This window comes from Brassica napus, chromosome C3 (assembly GCF_020379485.1).
Source record: "Brassica napus cultivar Da-Ae chromosome C3, Da-Ae, whole genome shotgun sequence".
Classification (NCBI taxonomy): Eukaryota; Viridiplantae; Streptophyta; class Magnoliopsida; order Brassicales; family Brassicaceae; genus Brassica; species Brassica napus.
In genome coordinates, this window is record NC_063446.1 from 48,140,250 (window position 1) to 48,165,969 (window position 25,720).

At 47.2% G+C, this 25,720-nt stretch overlaps 1 protein-coding gene across 1 annotated transcript; it reads right to left on the reverse strand.

Moving 5' to 3' along the window:
• Positions 1–4,584: 4,584 nt before the first annotated feature.
• LOC106403592 lies at positions 4,585–5,428 on the reverse strand. Its single transcript, XM_048749710.1, has 2 exons — positions 4,982–5,428; positions 4,585–4,929 (listed from the first exon to the last, which is right to left on the reverse strand). The coding sequence occupies exons 1-2, from the start codon at positions 5,426–5,428 to the stop codon at positions 4,585–4,587; spliced, it is 792 nt and encodes a 263-aa protein (XP_048605667.1).
• Between the last annotated feature and the right edge of the window lie 20,292 nt (positions 5,429–25,720).

The window sequence follows — 25,720 nt, forward strand, 5'->3', positions numbered from 1 at the left end:
TAGCCAGGGCGTCGGCTTGTGAATTCTGTTCCCGGGGGATTTGAGTGAGCTTGCAGCTCTTGAACTTCTTGATTAGTCGCTGACCGACCGCCAGATACTGGATCATGCTGTCTTCATTTGCTTGGTATTCCCCCTGTACCTGGTTGATTATCAGCTGGGAGTCGTCGAAGACCTGGATGTTCTCTGCCCCCATTTGATGGGTGAGGGTTAGGCCTGCGATTAGGGCCTCGTACTCGCTTTTGTTGTTGGTTGCTTTGAAGTTGCATCTTACGGCCCTTGAGGCTGTGTTCCCGGTTGGCGAGGTAAGCAATATCCCTACTCCATCTCCTCTGACGTTGCTGGATCCATCAACGTGTAGGATCCATTCTCCCTCTTCCTTAATTTCGCCTCGGAGGCGTACCTCCTGCTACAGAGCTGGGAGCAAGGCAGGGGAGAACTCAGGCACGAAGTCTGCTAGGACCTGTGACTTTATAGCCGTGGCGGGTCGAAATATTACGTCGTACTCCCCTAGTTCCACGGCCCATTTGGCGTCCGGAGACTTCTGGTTTGTGGAGGACCAACTTTACAGGGAAGGAGGTAACAACCACGATTGGATGAGCCTGGAAGTAGGGTCGAACCTTGCAAGCAGCGACTATCAGGGCTAAGGCCAGCTTTCTCTAGGTGGCTATAGCGGGCCTCTGCGTCTAGGAGTGCCTTGCTTACGTAATAGATTGGTAGCTGCTTGTTTCCCTCCTCGCGAACTAAGACGGCGATCACGGCGTGTTTGGAGACCGCTAGATATAGCAGCAGGTCTTCACCGAGTAGTGGCTTGGACATGAGAGGAGTGGTGAGATACGATTTTAGCTCTTTGAGAGCGGATTCACATTCTCCCGTCCACTGGAAATCCTTCAGATTCTTGAGAGTTCTAAAAAAGGCGTGAGATTTGTCAGAGAGTCTGGAGATGAACCCGCTCAAGGCTGCCATCATTCCTGTCAGCTTTTGAACCTCCTTAACGTTCTTCGGGGAAGGGATTGAGTGAATGGCCCTGATTTGCTCCGGGTTGGCCTCGATGCCTCGGTAGGTTACGATATACCCGAGGAACTTGCCAGAACTGACCCCAAATGAGCATTTAGCCGGGTTGAGCTTCATGTTATATTTCCTGAGGGTGGAGAAGGCTTGATGCATGTGAGATATGTGGTTTTCCGCTTCCAGAGATTTGACCAACATGTCATCGATGTAGACCTCCATGGTTCTCCCGATTTGGTCCGAGAACATCATGTTTACCAGCCGTTGATAGGTTGATCATGCGTTCTTTAGGCCGAAGGGCATGACCTTGTAGCAGTAGATCCCTCTGGACGTCATGAAGGATGTTTTCTCCTGGTCTTCCGGATGCATAAGTATCTGATTGTAGCCGGAGAACGCGTCCATGAAGCTCATCAGCTGGTGCCCCGCGGTGGCGTCCACCAGCTTGTCGATATGAGGTAGCAGGAAGGGGTCCTTTGGACAGGACTTGTTGAGGACCGTGAAGTCGATGCAGACTCTCCACTTCCCATTCTTTTTCTTGACCACGATGACGTTGGCTAGCCACTATGGGTACTACACCTCACGAATGGACCCCGCGCCGAGCAAGCTCTTGACTTCGTGGTTGATGATCGCGTCTCTCTCGGGGGCAAACTTCCGTCTCTTTTGCCTGACGGGTTGATGTAGGGGGTCCACCTGCAGCTTGTGCATGATGACCTCCGGACCTGAGGAAGTCTATCAGTCTTCTTCTCAATCCTTCGGTTAGCTTGGAACCGATCTTGAGATGTCGTGTCTGATCTCCTTCGGTTAATGGCACGTCTTCCATTTCCTCTACCTCCGGTTCCTCAGTGTGACGAGCCAGAGGTTCGCCCTGTAATTGCTATAAGACCTTGGTCTTTCCCTTTAGAGTGGTCTGATAGCAGGAGCAGGAATATTCCTGATCCCCTCTGATCGCCTTTATGCCCCAGGGTGTAGGGAATTTCACGATTTGGTGAAGAGTCGAGGGGACGGGCCCCATTCCGTGAATCCAGGGCCGTCCTAGGATCATGTTGTAAGACGAATCGCAATCAACCACGAGGAACTTTGTTGACCTGTTGATTCCTTCGGCGTATACGTGGAGGGTTACCTCCCCGGCGGTTTGTTTGACTTCCCTGCTGAACCCTATAAGTGGGGTTATCCTCCGAGTTAGAGCGCGTTCCTCTAGCCCCAGATCCTTGTATGCGGCCTGGAAGATGATGTTGCCGGAGCTTCCATTATCTACCGATATCCTTTTTTACCAGGCAGTTCGCTACAGTGAGCGAGATAACCAGGGCGTCATGATGTGGAGTGAGGACTTTCTCCTGCTCCTTGGTCGTGAAGCTTATTTCATCTGTTCCTAGGAGCAGGCATTTTGGCTTGGCCGCCTCTAGGCCGTGCTTGGAGTTCCAGGTGCTTCTCTTTGCAGCTGCATGGATTATGCCGCTGCTTTCCGAACCGCCCGAAATGACATGGATCACTCGGTCATGTCGCGGTGGCGAGACGGGAGCAGCTTTAGTGGGCTTACCAATTGTCTCCTTGCTTAGATGGCTCTTGGCCTTCTAGGAAAGGAACTCCCTGAGGTGTCCTTACCTAAGCAGCTCGTTGACCTCGATCTTTAGTGCAACGCAGTCCTCCGTTTTGTGACCATGGTCTCGATGGAAGTCGCACCAGAAGCCAGGGTTCCGGAAAGAGTCGAGAGCTTTCATCCTCTGAGGCCACTTGACCTGTTGGCCCATCTGCCTCAGAACATTGATCAGCTCCGGCCTTTAGACGGAGAGGTAAGAGATGTTTGGCCACGTGGACACTGCCATCCCTTCGGCCTTCTCGATCGGCCGGTTCTGGTACCTGCCCCGGTTTCGATTTCCGGAGTCCCTAGCTGATCTTTGGGAGGGTTAGGCCTGCGATTAGGGCCTTGTACTCGCTTTCGTTGTTGGTTACTTTGAAGTTGCATCTCACGGCCCTTGAGGCTGTGTTCCCTGTTGGCGAGGTAAGCATTATCCTTGCTCCAGGTCCTCTGACGTTGCTGGATCCATCAACGTGTAGGATCCATTATCCCTCTTCCTTAAATTGGCCTCGGAGGCGTACCTCCTTCTCTAGAACTGGGAGTAAGGAAGGGGAGAACTCAGCCACGAAGTCTGCTAGGACCTGTGACTTTATAGCCGTGGTGGGTCGAAATATTACGTCTTACTCCCGTAGTTCCACGGCCCATTTGGCTAGGCGTCCAGAGACTTCTGGTTTGTGGAGGACCAACTTTATAGGGAAGGAGGTAACAACCACGATTGGATGAGCCTGGAAGTAGGGTTGGAGCTTGCGAGCATCGACTATAAGGGCTAAGGCCAGCTTTCTAGGTGGCTGTAGCGGGTCTCCGCGTCTAGGAGAGCCTTGCTTACGTAATAAATTGATAGACGCTTGTTTCCCTCCTCGCGAACTAAGACGGCGCTCACGGCGTGTTCGGAGACCGCTAGATATAGCAGCAGGACTACACCGAGTAGGGCTTGGACAGGAGAGGAGGAGTGGTGAGATACAATTTTAGCTCTTTGAGAACGGGTTCGCATTCTCCCGTCCACTAGAAATCCTTCGGATTCTTGAGAGTTCCAAAAAAGGCATCAGATATGTCGGAGAGTCTGGAGATGAACCCGGTCAAGGCTGCCATCCTTCCTGTTAGCTTTTGAACCTCCTTGACGTTCTTTGGGTAAGGGATTGAGTGAATGGCCCTGATTTGCTCCGGGTTGGCCTCGATGCCTCGGTAGGTTACGATGTACCCGAGGAACTTGCCAGAACTGACCCCAAATGAGCATTTAGCCGGGTTGAGTTTATGTTATATTTCCTGAGGGTGGAGAAGGCTTGCTGCAGGTGAGATATGTGGTCTTCCGCTTCCAGGGATTTGACGAGCATGTCATCGATGTAGACCTCCATGGTTCTCCCGATTTGGTCCGCGAACATCATGTTTACCAGCCGTTGGTAGGTTGATCCTGCGTTCTTTAGGCCGAAGGGCATGACCTTGTAGCAGTAGATCCCTCTGGATGTCATGAAGGATGTTTTCTCCTGGTCTTTCGGATGCATATGTATCTGATTGTAGTCGGAGAACGCGTCCATGAAGCTCATCAGCTAGTGCCCCACGGTGGCATCCACCAGCTTGTCGATATGAGGTAGCAGGAAGGGTCCTTTGGACAAGACTTGTTGAGGTCCGTGAAGTCGATTCAGACTCTCCACTTCCCATTCTTTTTCTTGACCACGATGACGTTGGCTAGCCACTATGGGTACTGCACCTCACGAATGGACCCCGCCCCGAGCAGGCTCTTGACTTCATCATTGATGATCGCGTCTCTCTCGGGGGCAAACTTCCGTCTCTTTTGCCTGACGGGTTGATGTAGGGGGTCCACCTGCAGCTTGTGCATGATGACCTCCGGACCTGAGGAAGACTATCAGTCTTCTTCTCAATCCTTCGGTTAGCTTGGAACCGATCTTGAGATGTTGGGTCTGATCTCCTTCGGTTAATGGCACGTCGTCTGTTTCCTCTACCTCCGGTTCCTCAGTGTGACGAGCCAGAGGTTTGCCCTGTAATTGCTATAAGACCTTGGTCTTTCCCTTTAGAGTGGTCTGATAGCAGGAGCAGGAATATTCCTGATCCCCTCTGATCGCCTTTATGCCCCAGGATGTAGGGAATTTCACCATTTGGTGAAGAGTCGAGGGGACGGCCCCCAATCCGTGAATCCAGGGCCGTCCTAGGATCATGTTGTAAGACGAATCGCAATCAACCACGAGGAACTTGGTTGACATGTTGATTCCTTCGGCGTATACGGGGAGGGTTACTTCCCCGGCGGTTTGTTTGACTTCCCCGCTGTACCCTATAAGTGGGGTTATCCTCCGAGTTAGAGCGCCTTCCTCCAGCCCCAGATCCTTGTATGCGGCCTGGAAGATGATGTTGCCGGAGCTTCCATTATCTACCAGTATCCTTTTTTACCAGGCAGTTCGCTACAGTGAGCGAGATAACCAGGGCGTCGTGATGTGGAGTGAGGACTTTCTCCTGCTCCTTGGCCGTGAAGCTTATCTCGTCTGTTCCTAGGAGCAGACGTTTTGGCTTGGCCGCCTCTAGGCCGTGCTTGGCGTTCCAGGTGCTTCTCTTTGCAGCTGCATGGATTATGCCGCTGCTTTCCGAACCGCCTGAAATGACATGGATCACTCGGTCATGTCGCGGTGGCGAGACGGGAGCAGCTTTAGTGGGCTTACCAATTGTCTCCTTGCTTAGATGGCTCTTGGCCTTCTCGGAAAGGAAATCCCTGAGGTGTCCTTTCCTAAGCAGCTCGTTGACCTCGATCTTTATTGCAATGCAGTCCTCTGTTTTGTGATCGTGGTCTCGATGGAAGTCGCACCAGAAGCCAGGGTTCTGGAAAGAGTCGGGAGCTTTCATCCTCTAAAGCCACTTGACTTGTTGGCCCATCTGCCTCAGAACATTGATCAGCTCCGGCCTTTAGACGGAGAGGTAAGAGATGTCTGGCCACGTGGACACTGCCATCCCTTCTGTCTTCTCGATCGGCCGGTTCTGGTACCTGCCCCGGTTTCGATTTCCGGAGTCCCTAGCTGATCTTTGGGAGGGTTAGGCCTGGGATTAAGGCCTTGTACTCGCTTTTGTTGTTGGTTGCTTTGAAGTTGCATCTCACGGCCCTTGAGGCTGTGTTCCCTGTTGGCGAGGTAAGCACTATCCTTACTCCAGGTCCTCTGACGTTGCTGGATCCATCAACGTGTAGGATCCATTCTCCCTCTTCCTAAATTGGCCTCAGAGGCGTACCTCCTGCTCTAGAGCTGGGAGCAAGGCAGGGGAGAACTCAGCCACGAAGTCTGCTAGGACCTGTGACTTTATAGTCGTGGTGGGTCGAAATATTACGTCTTACTCCCCTAGTTCCACGGCCCATTTGGCTAGGCGTCCAGAGACTTCTGGTTTGTGGAGGACCAACTTTACAGGGAAGGAGGTAACAACCACGATTGGATGAGCCTGGAAGTAGGGTTGGAGCTTGCGAGCATCGAAATATCAGGGCTAAGACCAGCATTCTAGGTGGCTGTAGCGGGTCTCCGTGTCTAGGAGAGACTTGCTTACGTAACAGATTGGTAGCCGCTTGTTTCCCTCCTCGCGAACTAAGACGGCGCTCACGGCGTTTTCGGAGACCGCTAGATATAGCAGCAAGACTTCACCGAGTAGGGTTTGGACGGGAGAGGAGGAGTGGTGAGATACAATTTTAGCTCTTGGAGAATGGATTCGCATTCTCCCGTCCACTGGAAATCCTTCGGATTCTTGAGAGTTCCAAAAAAGGCGTGAGATTTGTCGGAGAGTCTGGAGATGAACCCGCTCAAGGCTGCCATCCTTCCTGTTAGCTTTTGAACCTCCTTGACGTTCTTCAGGGAAGGGATTGAGTGAATGGCCCTGATTTGCTCCGGGTTGGCCTCGATGCCTCGGTAGGTTACGATGTACCCGAGGAACTTGCCAGAACTGACCCCAAATGAGCATTTACCCGGGTTGAGCTTTATGTTATATTTCCTGAGGGTGGAGAAAGCTTGCTGCAGGTGAGATATGTGGTCTTCCGCTTCCAGGGATATGACCAACATGTCATCGATGTAGACCTCCATGGTTCTCCCGATTTGGTCCGCGAACATCATGTTTACCAGCCGTTGATAGGTTGATCCTGCGTTCTTTAGGCCGAAGGGCATGACCTTGTAGCAGTAGATCCCTCTGGACGTCATGAAGGATGTTTTCTCCTGGTCTTTCGGATGCATAAGTATCTGATTGTAGCCGGAGAACGCGTCCATGAAGCTCATCAGCTGGTGCCCCGTGGTGGCGTCCACCAGCTTGTCGATATGAGGTAGCAGGAAGGGTCCTTTGGACAGGACTTGTTGAGGTCCGTGAAGTCGATGCAGACTCTCCACTTCCCATTCTTTTTCTTGACCACGATGACGTTGGCTAGCCACTATGGGTACTGCACCTCACGAATGGACCCCGCGCCGAGTAGGCTCTTGACTTCTTCATTGATGATCGCGTCTCTCTCGGGGGCAAACTTCCGTCTCTTTTGCCAGACGGGTTGATGTAGGGGGTCCACCTGCAGCTTGTGCATGATGACCTCCGGATCTGAGGAAGTCTATCAGTCTTCTTCTCAATCCTTCGGTTAGCTTGGAACTGATCTTGAGATGTCGTGTCTGATCTCCTTCAGTTAATGGCACATCGTCCGTTTCCTCTACCTCCGGTTCCTCAGTGTGACGAGCCAGAAGTTTGCCCTGTAATTGCTATAAGACCTTTGTCTTTCTCTTTAGAGTGGTCTGATAGCAGGAGCAGGAATATTCCCGATCCCCTCTGATCGCCTTTATGCCCCAGGGTGTAGGGAATTTCACCATTTGGTGAAGAGTCGAGGGGAGGGCCCCCATTCCGTGAATCCAGAGCCGTCCTAGGATCATGTTGTAAGACGAATCGCAATCAACCACGAGGAACTTGGTTGACATGTTGATTCCTTCGGCGTATTCGGGGAGGGTTACCTCCCCGGCGGTTTGTTTGACTTCCAAGCTGAACCCTATAAGTGGGGTTATCCTCCGAGTTAGAGCGCCTTCCTCTAGCCCCAGATCCTTGTATGCGGCCTGGAAGATGATGTTGCCGGAGCTTCCATTATCTACCGATATCCTTTTTTACCAGGCAGTTCGCTACAGTGAGCGAGATAACCAGGGCGTCGTGATGTCGAGTGAGGACTTTCTCCTGCTCCTTGGCCGTGAAGCGTATCTCGTATGTTCCTAGGAGCAGGCGTTTTGGCTTGGCCGCCTCTAGGCCGTGCTTGGCGTTCCAGGTGCTTCTCTTCGCAGCTACATGGCTTATGCCGCTGCTTTCCGAACCGCCCGAAATGACATGGATCACTCGGTCCTGTCGCGGTGGCGAAACGGGAGCAGCTTCAGTGGGCTTACCCGTTCTCTCCTTGCTTAGATGGCTCTTGGCCTTCTCGGAAAGGAACTCCCTTAGGTGCCCTTTCCTAAGCAGCTCGTTGACCTCGATCTTTAGTGTGACGCAGTCCTCCGTTTTGTCACCGTGGTCTCGATGGAAGTCGCACCAGAAGCCATGGTTCCGGAAAGAATCGGGAGGTTTCATCCTCTAAGGCCACTTGACCTGCTGGCCCATCTGCCTCGGAACATTGATCAGTTCCGGCCTTGAGACAGAGAGGTGAGAGATGTCTGGCCATGTGGACACTGCCATCCCTTCTGCCTTCTCGATCTGCCGATTCTGGTACCTGCCCCGGTTTCGATTTCGGGAGTCCCTAGCTGATCTTTGAGAGGGTTTCTCGTCTCGCTCAGTTCGGTCTGGTGTAATCATCTTGGGATCTTGCTTTGGTTGCACTTTGGCATGGCTGGCGACGGCTTCCTCCCATTTGACATGTGCCCAGGCTCGAGATAGGACATCTTCCGTGGTTTTGCACTGATATTTGGTCAGCTCCTTGTAGAGATCTCCGTCGAGGAGCAAACCTCTCTTAAAAGCAGAGATAGCAGTGGGGATACTGCATTCGGGGATAGCCACCTTCTCTTGATTGAAGCGGGCTATGTAGCCTCGCATGGGTTTCGCTTGGTGCTGGAGGATCTCGTAGAGGCTGTCGGAGGTTTTCTTCAGGTCCATGCTGCCGGCGAATTGCTCCACGAACTTGTCGGTGAGAACCGCGAAGGAGGCTATGGACCTGGAGGGTAAGTTGATATACCATTACAGAGCGGGTCCGGTCAGAGTGGAGTCGAAACCTTTGCACATGGTAGATTCGCGTGACCCCTTTGGGAGCACTACGGCGAGCATCCTTTTCTGTATTGAGCGACGTAGTCGTCCGGGTCAGTGTTGTCGTCATACGCCTTTATGCTGGGGAAAGAGAACTTCCTGGGCATCTCGATCAAGGTGATCTCCTCCGTGAAGGGAGTATCGGCGTAGGAGTCGGGGTTGCTCTTCCGGATGGGGGGAGCTACCCCCGGGAGTCTCTCTACCATGGACTGCATGGCGTCGAGCCTATCGGAGAACATCTAGTGAAGGTGAACGATCATAGGAGACTCCGCTCTCGCTGCTCCGTCCGATGCTTCTTTATCAAGCTCGGGCTCCGAGTCGCTGTCCTCCATGTCGTAGGTCTGAGCATCCTTGGCCTTTTTGATAGACTATGGATTTGACCCTTCATCCATAGTTTATAGGTATTTTTACTAATATTTATGTTATTATAGAGTCTATTTATTATATTTATAAGATCAGGAATGTTTTGGAGATAAGTGATGATTTTGGAGCATTTTGGAGATATATGGAGCAAGCACCCGAGATGACCATGGAGATCGACAATCGGTCGATATTCGAGAGATGGAATCAATCGATACACAAGTCATGGTGTCGATCGATAGCGAAACGCGACGAAAACGCGTTTGGTCACAGCTGACTTGAAGCCCAAGATTTCACTATTTTACAAGATTGCCCCTGACGTGTTTTATCCTAATTATATAAGCTTTGCCACCATGTTAGAGGCAAAGTGTGCTTTCTTTGTGTTTCATTGTTTTATTGATAGATAGGAGAGAAGATCCAAAGTTATAATTTGTGATTGGAACTCCATTGATATTTATCTTATTTATTCTATGAAGTTTTTATACCTAACTATTGTTATGAATTGCTTAGCCATGTCTTAGTAGTTCTCTTGTTAGATTTTAGGGTTTAAATAGGTTAGGAGGGATTAGCCCCAACTATAGAATGCTGAGTTGTGATAATCATCTTTAGAATTGTTCATTAATGCATGTGTCTAGATTAGCTACCTAGAACATGCCCTAGGGTTGATTGATAAAAGCCATAGCTAATTCTCATCCTGAAAACATTTAAATTGAACTTTGTTTCTTCCTATGAGCAAGGCGAGAGCAGATCTAGTAAGCTTAGTAAGCATTCATTCGACCTGCGCATAAAGCTTGACTAGAGCGCGTCGATCGATATCATACTTGAATAATCGATCGCCGGTGCAAAAGGTGTATCGATCGATACGCCCATTGGAATATCGATCGACACTTTCTATAGATCAATATAACGATAGTTGAGATCATAGATCTAGTTAATAGTCAACAAGTCAATGCTCGCAAAGGCCGAAAGACTTGTTGATCAAATAGTTGAGCTTTGCATTATCATGCATGCAACTCATTAGGCATCTATAGGATTATAATTCCAACTTTCCTGAATAAAAACCCTAAGTCTAGCTATTTCCTTTTTTAGCACCAAAACCCCAAAACTTGCTATTGAACAAATACTTGTTCAATATAAAACTGCAATTTACTTTTAAAACTCTTAAAACATCATTGCTTAACAAATCATATTAGAATCCCTAGGTTCCCTAGCTCCCTGTGAATTCGATCCCAAAGTACTAGAACTCGACCTCTTATTTGAGAGAGTATAAATCACTCCTTAGGGTAATTTGAATGGTATCAAATTTGGCGCCGTTACCGGGGAGCTTTGATCGCCTGTTTTCTAATTTTTGTTAAGTATTCTCACAGAAAATTTTTTCTTGGATTTTCAGGTACATGCCCAGCAGTAGCAGAAGCAACAAGGAATCACAACTGCTATTCTTACCAGATCCTGCAAGTTTGGAACGCACGATCCATAAGGAAGCGCGCTCACTATCGACCGACAACAACAACTCCGTGTCTCTCGATTCTGCTCAACCACCGTCGACCCAGACACCAGTCCCGTCGATAGATTCTTGCTCACCCCTATCGATCGACATCACAAACCTTCCGTCGACCGATACCCTTCACCCAATATCGATCGACATTCCATCTCAGACATCGATCGATACTGAACCGCGATCAATGGTTGCGCCTTTGATACTTGTTCGGGACAACAATGGAGACTTGAATGACTAGGAGGGTCATCTGCGTAATACAGCAGGTCAAAGAATAGATGCCTAGGGGGCTGCAATCCCTAAGCCTGATGCTACTACTACAGGTACTACCTTACCTGTAGATGAGGCTGCGCAACCCATGACGTCGCCTGACTACAACCGTCTAGATCGCTACTACACCAACAGATCAGCCATCCTTCCTCCTACCACTGAGAGGGATTTTGAGGTGAAAGCGCAGTACTACACACTTGTGGGACAGTTGCCCTACCGTGGACTATCCCACGAGCATCCTATGGACCATCCGGAGAGGTTCGAGGATCTGATTTCTACTATTAGAGTCAAGGGGGCCTCTGAAGACTACCTATTATGCAAGCTTTTCAGATATTCACTTGCTGGAGAAGCTCTGCATTGGCTCAAGCAGTTACAACCAGGATCTCTTAAATCCTGGAGCGAAATCAAGAATGTATTCTTATGCAATTTCTTTGATGAGGTGCGTGCTGAAGACTTGAGGAGCAAGATTGATACATTGACTCATGAGCCTGCAGAATCATTTAGAGGCTCTTGGATCAGATTCAAGTCTTACTAGAGAGACTGTCCACACCACGGATTCAATGAAGTACACCTACTCAGTACTTTCTACAGAGGTATCGCGGTGCAGTACCAGATAGCTCTTGATGCTTCCAGCAATGGAAACTTCAAGACCAGGAATCCAGAAGAGGCAGTCAAGGTAATTGAAAACCTAGCATCCAACAACAGCACCAAGAACACTGATTTTGAGAGGAAGAGATCTGCCACCATCCTTGGGAATGATCAGATGGATGAGGTGAAGGCAAAACTGGACGGTGTTCACAAGCTTCTCAAGAAGCAGGTTAGTTTTGTCGAAGATGCAGAAGCTGTAGAGGGTAGAACAGAGGAAGAAGAAGTAAACTACATTAGTGGAGCTGGATTCCAAGGAAACCAATGTGGAAACAGTAACTCCTATGGAAATAAGAGTAACTTCAACCAAAACTCGCAGTACCAGAAACCTTACAACAACAGCTACAGCAACAACATGAATTTTGGAAGTTCCTACTACCAGAAGCCACCGCCGCCTACTCAAGAGAGCAAGATTGAAGAGATGCTCGATAGGGTTCTTGAGGTACAGCAGCGAATGACAGTGGAGTTCATTGGAAAGATAGATTCTGTCTACACCAACCTGAACACAAAGTTTGAGACTTTGAGCTCTCATGTGAAGAAGGTGGAGATACAGGTTGTGCAGACAGGAGATGCTATTAGGAGGCCGGAAGCTTCAACAGGAGGAGTTGGGGATGATGTGATGAAGAACCACATGAATTCCATTATTGAGGATGACTTTTGGCAAGTGGTGAAGAAAGAGAAGCTGCAAGAAGGCGATTTCGAGGTAGAAAGTTTGATGAGTTACGGCGGGTCACATTGGTGTCGATCGACACCAACCACCGAGCATCGATCGACATACAGCAATCAAAATCGATCGACAGGAATACCAGAGCATCAATCGACAACGCCTACGAAATCAACCGCGTCTTGCAATGCCGTGAAGATTCTAACTCACGAGGAGTTCGCAGCAAAACACCCACATCCGCCCAGCCCTGACAATGTCCGAATCGATCGACATACCAACAACAACGTCGATCGACACTCAGAAGCTACTATCGATCGACAATCGTCACCGCCAATCGATCGACGAGCCCCTATTACCTACTAAGTGCAAATGCCGAAGATAGATGTGGCACGACTTATCGCACTCAGGCCCAAACCTAAACCTTCAAAACAACCACTGGAGCCTGTCAGGACACCTTCAGATGATGTAGATGATCCTATGGAAGAAGATAGGGTTTTACTGGAAGAACCCTAAGGAGAAGAAAGGAAAAAGTGGCGAAACATCTGAAGAGGGGGGCTAATGAAACGGAAAAGGAAAATTTCCAAAAGAGAGTCTTCAGGATTCCTCTACATAAGCCATTCGAAGAAGCTTATTACAGCCACAGATTGTGGATGTTCTTCAGAGAAACCAGGGAGAAAGAAGAAGACATTATGAAAATGTTCTGTGAAGCCAGAGAAAATATGAAGAGAAGGATTACATTGAAGAAGAAGAGTGATCCTGGGCAATTTGCAATATCATACACAGTGAAGGGTATTGAATTCCCACATGCTTTGTGTGACACAGGAGCATCAGTCAGCATCCTACCTAGGGTTATGGCAGACCATCTGGGTCTGCAGGTGGAGCCTTCGCAAGAATTGTTCACTTATGTGGATTGTTCCCAGAAGAGCTCAGGAGGAATTGTGAGAGACCTAGAGGTGCAGATTGGTAATGCCCTAGTTCCAGTTGATTTCCATGTCTTGGACATCAAGTTAAACTGGAATTCTTCTCTACTACTTGGGAGAGCCTTCTTGTCAACCGTGGGAGCAGTGTGCAACTTGCAAACAAACCAGTTGTGTCTAACACTGATCGACCCTAATGCCCACTACAACCCTATTCCAGTCAAGAAGCCACAGACGATCTCCAGAAGAATCAATGATCCAGGAATCATTGCAGCTTGCCACTGTTGAGATGAGTACGAAACTGAATATTCAGAATCGATCGAGACTCACACAGCAACATCGATCGACACAAGCCACCCAAAATCGACCGACGTGGACAAAGAAGAATCGGTCGACACGTATCCGGATGAGTGGGAGAATGACTACTACCCCACTGTTGACGCTTACACAAGACAAAATATGCATACAGACAAGTATGATGAGGACTTCAAGGAGGAACGAGCCATTGAGTACAGAGCCATCCTTGCTGAGGAAGATAAACTCTTACACCATTCCTCTTGGAAAAGGACTGCACCATCGATCGATAGGACGAGCTGGCCATCGATCGACACTCAACCTCAACAACGATACCAAAAGCAAGCATCGACCGACACTGCCTACTACAAATCGGTCGACACTGATTTCAACCATGTGCGAGACGGAGACTACTCGATTGGTAGTTGGACAGATGAACACCACCACGAGAGCTTTGCAGTCGAAACAGTAACCTACACACCAGGAGCAGATAAACTACAAAATAGCTTCACAGAAGAGGAGCTGCTCAACATGAAATAGCGCGATGATACAGATCAGAAGCTGCCTGGGAAAGAACTCGTTTCAGCAAATCGATCGACACTCATCACCAGCAATCGATCGATAAGCTTCCTCAACAATTGATCGACATCAATAATACCACATCGATCGACAACCATTCAATACCGACAACCACTGTAAGCGAAAAAGATAAATTAGATAACCAGTATCTAACTCCAGAAGTATTTGGTATTTTCAAGGACCCTAATGGCTTCGCAAAAGCCATAGACGGACGCAAACTACACGTATCTCGAGAAGATATTGCAGATATCCTTCAGAGAGCCAATGGAGCAGACAATCTGTTCATGCATCAACGCAGCAACAGCGAACAGAAGACTACAAAAGAGTTCTATGACACAGCTGGTGGCATGGAAAACATATTCAAACAACGATCTCGCCATACAAATCATCCATCGATCAACATAGACGTTCCAACGATCACCAGACAGCCAGAATTCGGCAAAAGAGCTTATGATCCTTATGGTAACAGGAAATTTTACTGGGAAGAGAAAGATGAGTATGGAGTCTACAGAGATGATCGCGAATTTTCCAGAGATCTAGATGGACGCACCATTCCTGTTCACAACAAGGATAGCAGAAGACTTCTGGAAAGAGCTTCAAGAGATGAACACGCCTACATATGTCTTCCTAAGCATGCTAGCCAATTCACACAGACAAAGTTGGTACCAGAGATCTACACCAAGGACGAGATCAACGAGATGTTCTATGGAGTCTGTGGTGAACATGATAGGAACAAAGACATATGTAGCTTGATGGTGTCTACTATCCATTGAATGATAGTATAAGTTGGCTAACTACTTGCATGGAGGAGATGAAGAAGGACATAGCCAGAATTCAGAACGCGACCGGCACTGTTCGACCTCCATCGATCGACAGAAGACGACCAAATTGATCGACAGAAGACGACCACAATCGATCGACAGAACACAATCACCATCGCTCGACCAACACCATCACGCATCGATCGACAACCGCCTGGCCGCATCGATCGACACAAATCTGCCACGCCCACACACAATTAACTCTCAACTGGATTTCCTCACCAGAGAAGAGATAGATCAGTTGGTAGAAGGGATCTACAGAGCTCTGGAAACTACAGAGGAGAGGCTTGATGGGAGATGTGATGACATCTATTTCCCAATGGATCTTACCATCAGTGCATTGACTTCCAAGGTTGAAGCTATATATGGGGAGTTGGTGGAGATTCAGAGTTACATTGCACGTCGACCAGAAGCATCGATATCGATCGACAGACGCATCAACAAATCGATCGACACCAACCATTCAGCATCGATCGACAGTGATACAAACCGAGGCCGGCTAGTACCAAAGACGATATCCAACACGTCCAACACACCTTACCATGGAAAGGAGATCTCAACTGACACTTACGCCGCACTTACCAGACATCAATTCAACCTTGAGAGTCTTGGTGAAAGATTGCAGATGATTGAAAACACAACTGCAGCAATGAAGGATAAATGGCGCAGAGGGGATGAAGCAATGAGGAACTTTACTGCTACATGGTTCAACAAGCGCAAAGAGGAAATGGATACTTGTTTTCCAACAAGTCCCAGTTCTCAACACTACTAGCCAAAACACCTTCAAAGTCAAGCTAAATGACTATAACAAAGCGATGAGTGGGAGGTAACCCACTATTAGGTAATATTTATTTAGTTTTCATTGATTTACTATTTATGCTGGTTTTTAATTATTACAGGTCATAAAAAAAACAACAAAGAAGATCGGAGTAGACGATTGCCATCTGTATCGACCGATGCGAACAAGTCGACATCTATCGACATTTCCTTACCCGCGTCGACCGACGCCAACATCCTTACATCGGTCGACGTATATTCCGGTCTGGTATATCGTTCCTACTTGTTCAAATTAGTCCTTATGATTTATTTCTCACTGAAACTCTGACTGAATTTACACTTGGGACAATGTAGTTTAAGACTGAAGGAGGTTTACTGATATTTATTTACTTATAAGTCTTATTAAAAAAAATTCAAATTAAGTTATTATTGAGTCAAGAAAGGGATTATGAACTTATAGATTTTGCTAGATATCTAACCACTCTTTAGCACCATTCTAGACTTACTGATTGCAGATAGTACTAAAGATACTAAAGTGGATCAACCTGTCAACTATCCATTCTTGCTAAGATTGTTTTGAAGGAACCAAAGCTGACCTCCAACACTAAACCTGACACAACTGCTTGTCTTGGGGCTTGGTATGCATGGGATCGGATTCTTCAAACATGTCTGGAAGGTAAAGCCTTGTGTATATAGATTTATCACCCTTTCTCTCTCTATTTTCGAAATTTAGATTAAAAAATATATATATATAAATATATGTATTATTATATTAGAGATTTATTAGGAAGGAATTCGAACAGGACTTTGTGGCTACAACCATTAAGGCTTGCTTCATAAGAATTTCATAGGTAAAGGATTAGAACAGAACTTGGTGGCTACAACCATTAAGGTTTGCTTCACAAATAATCCTAGGATATAGATCAAAAAGAAGTGAACAGGACTTGGTGGCAACCACCATTAAGGCTTGATTCATGAAAGCCTTTCCAATCTTGGTTAATGATCTTGCATATAAACAGATTTTTAACCAGGAGTGAAAATTACTAGAGAGAGAGGATAGAAACTAATGTTTACCTGCAGGTCCAGATACTTGTTTGAAAATCCTTGAATCATGTGATCGATACTCCCAAGTTTATGCTAAGTTGTTGGCTAGATAAATTTGGTTTCTAAGCTAGGATATGGTTTGATGTGCTTTTGTGATTAGGATTTCTTAGATGTGGATTGCAATATTGTAGAGGTGATGATTCTAAGTTTTAAATCATGTGAGTCCCTGCTGTTTTTAAAACCTCTTTCAGAGAGACTGCCTGTTTGTTTTGCTTGAGGACAAGCAAAAGGGTAAGTCTGGGGGAGTTGATAGACTATGGATTTGACCCATTTTCATCCATAGTTTATAGGTGTTTTTACTAATATTTATATTATTATAGAGTCTATTTATTATATTTATAAGATCAGGAATGTTTTGGAGATAAGTGATGATTTTGGAGCATTTTGGAGATATTTAGAGCAAGCACCCGAGATGACCATCGAGATCGACAATCGGTCGATATTGGAGAGATAGAATAGATCAATACGCAAGTCATGGTGTCGATCGATAGCGAAACGTGCAGAAAGCCCGGTTGGTCACAGCCGAATTGAAGCCCAAGATTTCACTATTTTACAAGATTGCCCCTGACGTGTTTTACCCTAATTATATAAGCGTTGCCGCCATGTTAGAGGCAAAGTGTGCTTTCTTTGTGTTTCATTGTTTATAGATAGATAGGAGAGAAGATCCAAAGTTATAATTTTTGATTGGAACTCCATTGATATTTTTCTTATTTATTCTATGAAGATTTTATACCTAACTATTGTTATGAATTGCTTAGCCATGTCTGAGTAGTTCTTGTTAGATTTTTGGGTTTAAATAGGTTAGGAGGGATTAGCCCCAACTATAGAATGCTGACTTGTGATAATCATCTTTAGAATTGTTCATTAATGTCTGTGTCTAGATTAGCTACCTAGAACTTGCCCTAGGATTGATTGATAAAAGCCATAGCTAATTCTCATCCTGAAAACATTCTAATTGAACTTTGTTTCTTGCTATGAGCAAGGCGAGAGCTGATCTAGTAAGCTTCGTAAGCATTCATTCGACCTGCGCATAAAGCTTGACTAGAGCACGTCAATCAATTTCATACTTGAATAATCGATCGACGCTGCGAAAAGTGTATCGATCGATACACCCATTGGAATATCGATCGACACTTTCTATAGATCAATATAACGAGAGTTGAGATCATAGATCTAGTTAATAGTCAACAAGTCAATGCTCGCAAAGGCCGAAAGACTTGTTGATCAAATAGTTGAGCTTTACATTATCATGCATGCAACTCATTAGGCATCTATAGGATTATAATTCCAACTTTCCTGAATAAAAACCCTAAGTCTAGCTATTTCCTTTTTAAGCACCAAAACCCCAAAACTTGCTATTGAACAAATACTTGTTTAATATAAAACTTCAATTTACTTTTAAAAATCTTAAAACATCTTGCTTAACAAATCATATTTGAATTTCTAGGTTCCCTAGCTCCCTGTGAATTCGATCACTAAGTACTACAACTCGACCTCTTATTTCAGAGAGTATAAATCACTCCTTAGGGTAATTTGAGTGGTATCACTTTTCTCGCGTAGATGCGTCTCCTCCCGGCGCCGTAGTTGGGAGATTCGTGCCTGTCCCGGAGTTAGGTGTTTCCAGAGTCGGCATAGGGCGAATCTGAGTCTGGAATCGAAGCTTCTTGTTACTTACCGCGTTATGGGCTTGGTTCTCGTCTCGGAGGGTAAGATTCTCCGATTCGAGCTGGTTGAGCTTCTCGGGGCTCTGCTCCAGTTTTTTGGAGTGTTCGTTGAGCTTTTCCTTCAGGATCTGGAACTCCAAGGACAGCTCAGGATTGGTCTCTTCCCGAGTTCTATGCAACCCGGTTACTTGACCTTGCAGATCATCGATTTGTCTTTGGAGTTCAGCTTCTCTTTGGGTAGCTTCAGGTAGCTCGTCATGCTCGTCCACCGCCATTATCACGTAGTTTAGATTACTCCCCTCCTTCTAGCGCCAAACTGTTAAGGGATTTTTGTGTAGGATCTTTGTGAGTACCACAGAACGATGGACAAGTAAGAAAGTAGAAAGAGACATTTTATTAGATCAAAGAGCTGGAACTACAACAGTTTTTAGTAAGAACCCTAGTTCTAGCCGTATAGCTCTAATCTATAAGTCTCGAAGTGTCGATCCCTTGCTTTAGAGTTTAGGTTCCCTTTATATAGTCTTCCTAAGACGGGCTTTAGTCGGTTGGAGTAGGTTAAACTCTTCCATATTCGGAAATATGGAAGATTCTACCTATCGGAAGTTTTCTATTTTCCCGGGGGAAAGGGGGCGATCCTGGGACCGGACCCGGAAAATTCCATAGCGGGGAACCGGGGTTCCTTCCAGCGGGGATCCTGGGAACCGGGGTTCCTTCCAGCGAGGATCCAGAGGCCGGTGTCCTGCCTGCGGTCTGGAGGAATTCAATACCTGAGTATTTTCCCCCAACACCATCTCTGCAATCAAAGCTTACCAGCGCAAGGCCGAGACGAGCACAAATTCGCTAACCTGGTTCGCGCCTAGTGAATTCCCGAAAGGATCGATCACTTTCGATGAAGAAGAGGCCGGCGGGATCGACCACACCCACTGCGATCCGCTCGCTATCGATCTCGTGATAAGAGATCTCGAGGTCGCAAGGGTTCTCATCGACACGGGAAGCACGGTCAACGTCATCTTCTACGAAACTCTCAAGAGGATGAACGTCGAGCTAGGAGAAGTCTTACCATCGCCCAAGCCGCTAACCAGTTTCGAGGGCACGATGTCAATGACTTTTGGATCGATCAGACTGCCCGTCGCTGCGAAAGAAGTCACGAAGATTTTCGACTTCGCGGTGGTCGACCACCCTGCCATTTACAATGTCATCATGGGCACGCCTTGGCTAAACGCCATGAAGGAAGTCATGTCGACTTACCACTTAGGCATCAAATACCTTACTAATAATAGAATTGCCGCGATCTGGGGATGCCAGACATAGTCAAGACGTTGCTTCCTGGCCAAACACAAGCTAAGGCTAATGACTACCACCGCAATGGTGAAACCCAAACGGGCAAAGCTAACTCATGCACAAGTAAAATGGGAAGAAGATGTAGCCAGTCGCGCTAAGGCGCAGCTAAAGCAAGACCTTAAGGCGGTCAGACCGGACCAAACTGAGCGAGACGAAACACCCTCTCCAAGACCAACCAGGGATTCCGGGACCAGAAGCCGGGGCAGATACTAGAACCGGCCGATCGAGAAGGAAGAAGGGATGGTAGCGTCCACGTGGCCAGACATGTCTCACCTCTTCATCTCAAGGCCGGAGCTGATCAATGTTCTGAGGCAGATTGGTCAAAAGGTCAAGTGGCCTCAGAAGATGAAAGCACCCGATTCCTTCTGGAAACCTGGTCTTTGGTGGGACTTCCACCGTGACCACGGCCACAAAAGGGAGGACTGCATCGCACTAAGGATCGAGCACAACGAATTGCTTAAGAAAGGGCACCTCAGGGAGTTCCTTTCCAAAAAAAAAACAAGAGCCATCTAAGCAATGGGACGGCGGGAAGCCCACTGAAGCTGCTCCCGCCTCGCCACCTCGAAAAGACCGAGTAATCCATTTCATATCAGGACGCTCGGAAATCAGCGGCATAAGCCACGCAGCCGCAAAGAAGAGCACTTGGAATGTCGAGCACGACCTAGAGGAAGCCAAGCCAAAACGCCTGCTCCTAGGTACGGACGAAATAAGCTTCACGGCCAAGGAGCAAGAAAGGGTTCTCACCCCACAATATGACGCCCTGGTCATATCGCTCACTGTAGCGAATTGCCTGGTGAAAAGGATACTGGTAGATAATGGAATCTCCGACAACATCATCTTCTAAGCCGCATATATGGATCTGGGGCTGGAGGAAAGCGCTCTGGCACGGAGAATAACCCCACTCATAGGATTCAGCGGAGAAGTCAAGCAGACCGTTGGAGAAGTCACCCTCCCGGTGTATGCCGAAGGGATTAACATGTCAACCAAGTTCCTCGTTGTTGACTGTGAGTCATCTTACAACATGATCCTGGGGCGGTGCTGGATTCATGGCATGGGAGCCGTCCCTTCGACTCTTCGCCAGATGGTGAAATTCCCTACACCCTGGGGCATAAGAGCAATCAGAGGAGATCAGGAGTATTCCCACTCCTGCTATCAGACTACTTTGAAGGGAATGACCAAGGTCTTATAGCAATTACAGAACAAACCTCCAGCTCATCACACCGAGGAACCGGAGTTCGAAGAGATGGACGACGTGCCATTGATCGAAGGGGACCAAACCCCATATCTCAAGGTCGGTTCCCAGCTGACCGAGGGATTAAGGAGGAGATTAATAGACTTCCTCAGGTATAACTCCGATTGCTTCACTTGGTCCCACGCAAACATGTCTGGAATCGATCTAGAGATCATCATGCACAAGCTGCAAGTGGATCCCCTACATCAACCCGTCAGACAAAAAAGGAGGGAGTTTGCCCCCGAAAGGGATGCAATCATCAACGAGGTACAGTACCCAGAGTGGCTAGCCAACGTGGTCGTATTAAAGAAGAAGAACGGGATGTGGAGAGTCTGCGTAGACTTCACAGACCTCAACAATTCTTGCCCAAAGGACCCCCTTCATCTGCCTCACATCGACAAGCTGGTCAATGCCACACCCGGGCATCAGCTGATTAGTTTCAAGGACGCGTTCTCCGGCTATAACCAGATACTCATGCATCCAGAAAACCAGGAGAAGACATCATTCATGACATCCAGAGGGAGCTATTGCTACAAAGTCATGCCTTTTGGCTTAAAGAACGCAGGATCAACCTACCAAAGGTTGGTGAATATGATGTTTGCGGACCAGATAGGGCGGACCATGGATGTCTACATCGACGACATGCTGGGCAAATCTCTAGAGGCCGAAGACCACATATCTCACCTGCAGCAAGCCTTCTCCACTATCCGGAAGTAGAACATGAACCTCAATCCAGCTAAATGCTCATTTGGCATCAATTCCGGCAAGTTCCTCGGGTATATTGTAACCCACCGAGGCATTGAAGACAATCCGACGCAAATCAGGTCCATTCACTCAATTCCTTCCCCGAAGAACGTCAAAGAGGTCCAAAAGCTAACAGGAAGAATGGCAGCCTTGAGTAGGTTCATCTCCAGCCACTCCCACAATTCTCACGCGTTCTTTGGGACCCACAAAAACCCAAAGGATTTCTAGTGGACGGAAGAGTGCAAATCCGCTCTCTATGAACTCAAGGCTTATCTCACCACTCCTCCTCTCCTATCAAAGCCACGGCTCGGCGAGGTCCTGGTGTTATATCTAGCGGTCTCGAAACATGTTGTAAGCGACGTCCTGGTGCGAGAGTGATAGACCATGGATTTTACCTATTTTTAGTCATGGTCTATAAGTGTTTTAATATATATTTACTACTATATAGAGTCTATTAAGAGTATTTATAGGTACGTTCTAGAGAAATATGGTGATTTTGGAGTCTTTTGAGGTGCAGAACTGCACAGACGCGTCAGATGTCTAGCTATGGATGCAGACCTTCCCACCGTTAGATTGAGCCCATCTCTTGACACAAGATATAGCTTTGCGTTAGCTTTCCAATTCCGTCGGTTTGAGGTCAATCAACATCCTGTAGCAGACGTTATGCCCGTTTTACTGAGGAGTGGTCAGTCTGCCTCGCGAGAGGAAGCTGTCAAGAAGAGGAACGTATGTCGATCGATGCAGAACTCTTGACATCGATCGATATGGATACCAGAATGCGGGCCGAGCATATTTTATGACCGACTGAAGCCCAGAAGCAACCACAAATTACCAGAATACCCTTGGACGAGCAGAAATCCTATTTATGTGTTTTCTAAGCCATTGTTGACGGCTAAGCTTTCTTTTATTCTTGTTCTTAGTTTAGAGAGAAAGGAGGAACTCCTTCAGAGTCGTCCTGGAACTCCATTGTTTTGGTTTTATATTATTTATGCTTTTCATCTATTCATCTATGATTTCTGTGACAAACTTCATGTCTGAATAGATCCACCTGTTAGATTTAGGGTTCAGATAGGTTATGAGGGATTAGCCCAAAATATAGAAGTGCTAAGTTGTGATATTCATCATAGGATTGTTCTTACTGCTTGTGTTCTTGAGTCATGAACTAGAACCCAGATCTTAAAATCATTAGGCACAATGCCATCGCTTGGTCTTTTCTCTTCTATTGAGCTAGGATTGCTAGAAACATGCGAGAGTTGATTTAGGAACCCTAGTAAACACATATTCAACCCGATCGTAAAGCTTGCTAGAAGCGATATCGATCGATGATCCAATAGATTAATCGATCGATATTGTGAAAGGTGTATCGATCGATATTCCTATAGAATAATCGATCGACACTTTCTTGTGATCAACAAATGAGAGTTGAGATCCAAGATCTAGATATTAGACTATCTATACAACATAAGTTGTTAGATTTGTACTCCCAGTTGAGTTCTATAATATCTTGCAAGCAACAATTAGCCTCTATATCATTATAATCCTGATTACCTGAATAGAAACCCTAGATCTAGAAACCATCTTTCCATCAAACAACTCCCTGCCAAGCTGAACAATTGTCTTGTTCAACTTGTTATTACTGCTTTATAAACTATTAGCCTAGCTTAATCATAAACTGTTTAGATCTAATTGGTTCCCTAGCTCCCTGTGAATTCGATCCCTAAGTACTACAACTCGACCTCTTATTTGAGAGAGTATAAATCACTCATTAGGGTAATTTGAGTGATATCAGAGAGGACGGGAGCAGGCAACTGCCAATCTACTATGTAAGTAAGGCCCTCCTGGACGCGGAAACCCGCTACAGCCATCTGGAGAAGCTGGCTTTAGCCCTTATAGTCGCTGCCCGTAAGTTGCGGCCCTATTTCCAGGCTCACCCAGTCGTGGTCGTCACTTCCTTCCCCATAAAATTGGTCCTCCACAAGCCTGAAGTCTCCGGGTGCCTAGCGAAATGGGTTGTGGAACTAGGGAGTGTGATGTGATTTTTCGACTAGCTACAACTATAAAGTCACAGGTCCTGGCAGACTTTGTGGCCGAATTCTCCCCTACCTTTCTCCCCGCTCTAGAGCAAGAAGTACGCCTCCGAAGCGAAACAAAAGAAGAGGGAGAATGGGTCATGCATGTTGATGGGCCGAGCAACCTTAGAGGAGCCGGGGTAGGAATAGTGCTTACCTCGCCAACAGGAAACACGGCCTCAAGGGCCGTGAGGTGCAACTTCAAAGCAACTAACAATGAGAACGAGTACGAGGCCTTAATCGCAGGGCTAACACTCGCCCATGAAATAGGGGCAGGAAACATCCAGATCTTCAGCGACTACCAGCTGATAATCAACCAGGTGCGGGGAGAATACCAAGCAAAGGACTATAGCATGATCCAGTACCTGGTGGTCGCCCAGTGACTCATTAAGAAATTCAAGAGTTGCAAGCTCACACAAATCCCCAGGGACCAGAACTCGCAAGTCGATGCCCTGGCTAATCTACGGTCTGCCCTCAAAACGAACAGCCAGATGAGCATACCCTTTCTTGTGTTTCAATGGCCAGCCACCCTGGAGGAACCACAATCTGAAGAGATCTCTGCTATCGAAGAGGATGAAACCTGGATGACCCCCCTAGTCTGGTACCTAGAGAATGACATTCTCCCGGAAGACCGCAAGGAGGCCAAAAAGATCAAGAAGCAAGCCCGTACCTGAGATGTGTCACGCCCAAGGAAGCCACCAGGATCCTTGTAGAACTACATGAAGGAGACTGTGGATCACACTCTAGCGGAAGAAGCCTGGTGCTTAGGGCCAGAAGGGCAAGCTACTATTGGCCCACGATGGCCGCAGACGCCAACAAACAAGCTAGACACTACGATCACTGTCAAACGCATGCTCCTGTTTCCAAACTCCCTCCGGAAAACCTCAATTCCTTCTGGTAGTTATTGACTACTTCTCAAAATGGGTCGAAGCAGAAGCACTCAGCCGGATAACAGACCTCCAGATCTGCAAATTCCTGTGGACGAACGTAATCACTCGCTTCGGGGTCCCCCAAGAGATCGTCACGAACAACGGACCCCAGTTCACAAGCTACAACTTCAAGGAGTTCCGCAAGGACTGGGGCATAAAGCTCACCTTCGCCACACCCCGAGACCCCCAGTCAAACGGACAAGCCGAATCCACGAACAAGACCGTGGTAAACATGCTTAAAAAGCGACTGGAGGGTTCTCACGGGAAATTGGAAGAAGAACTGCACGGAGTCCTCTGGGCCCAGCGGACCACTCCCAAGACAGCGACGCAGGAAACTCCTTACTCGCTACTCTATGGCTCTGAGGCCATAATACCCACGAAGATGCACGTGAGAACAACTGTCTCAGTGTTTACCTCTCAAGAAGAGAATGATGAACTGATGAATTTGAGCCTTGACCTACTCGACGAAAAGAGAGAGGCTGCTCGACTAAGAAACTTGTCCTACCAGCAAGACATCCACCAGGACCCACAACAAGAAAGTAAGAACCAGGACCTTCCAGCAAGGGGATTGGGTTCTACGACGAGTAGAGAAAGCGACAGGTGTTAGGGGATTTTTGTGTAGGCTCTTTTAGAGTACCACGAAACGATGGATAAGCTGGTTTCTTTTAAGTGTTTGTGTATTGATTTAGTAAGATAACGAAGATATAGGCTTGAAGAGACTTTTATTAGATAGAACAAGCAAGAACAAGCGAGGTTACAAGGTATTAGGTAAGAACCCTAATTCTAGCCGTCTAGTTCTAATCTCTAAGCCTTGGAGAAGTCGATCCTTTTCTTTAGGGATTTAGGAGCTCTTATATAGTCGTCCTGAAGTCGGTTTGGTTTAGGTTAAATTCTTCCATATTTGGAAATATGGAAGGTTCTCCTTGTCAGAAATCTTCCATTTTTTGGAAGGGAGGTTGGTCCCTGGGGCCGATCCTAGGGTTCCTTTTAGTGGGGACTTGGAGCGTTCCTTTATC

Bases quoted from the DNA above. Each gene is read 5' to 3' on its own strand.
- LOC106403592 (XM_048749710.1), bottom strand. From the start codon at position 5,428: ATGAAAGCTCCCGACTCTTTCCAGAACCCTGGCTTCTGGTGCGACTTC. The intron at 4,930-4,981 runs GTAAAAAAGGAT...ATCATCTTCCAG, and splicing joins TCACTGTAGCGAACTGCCTG to GCCGCATACAAGGATCTGGG.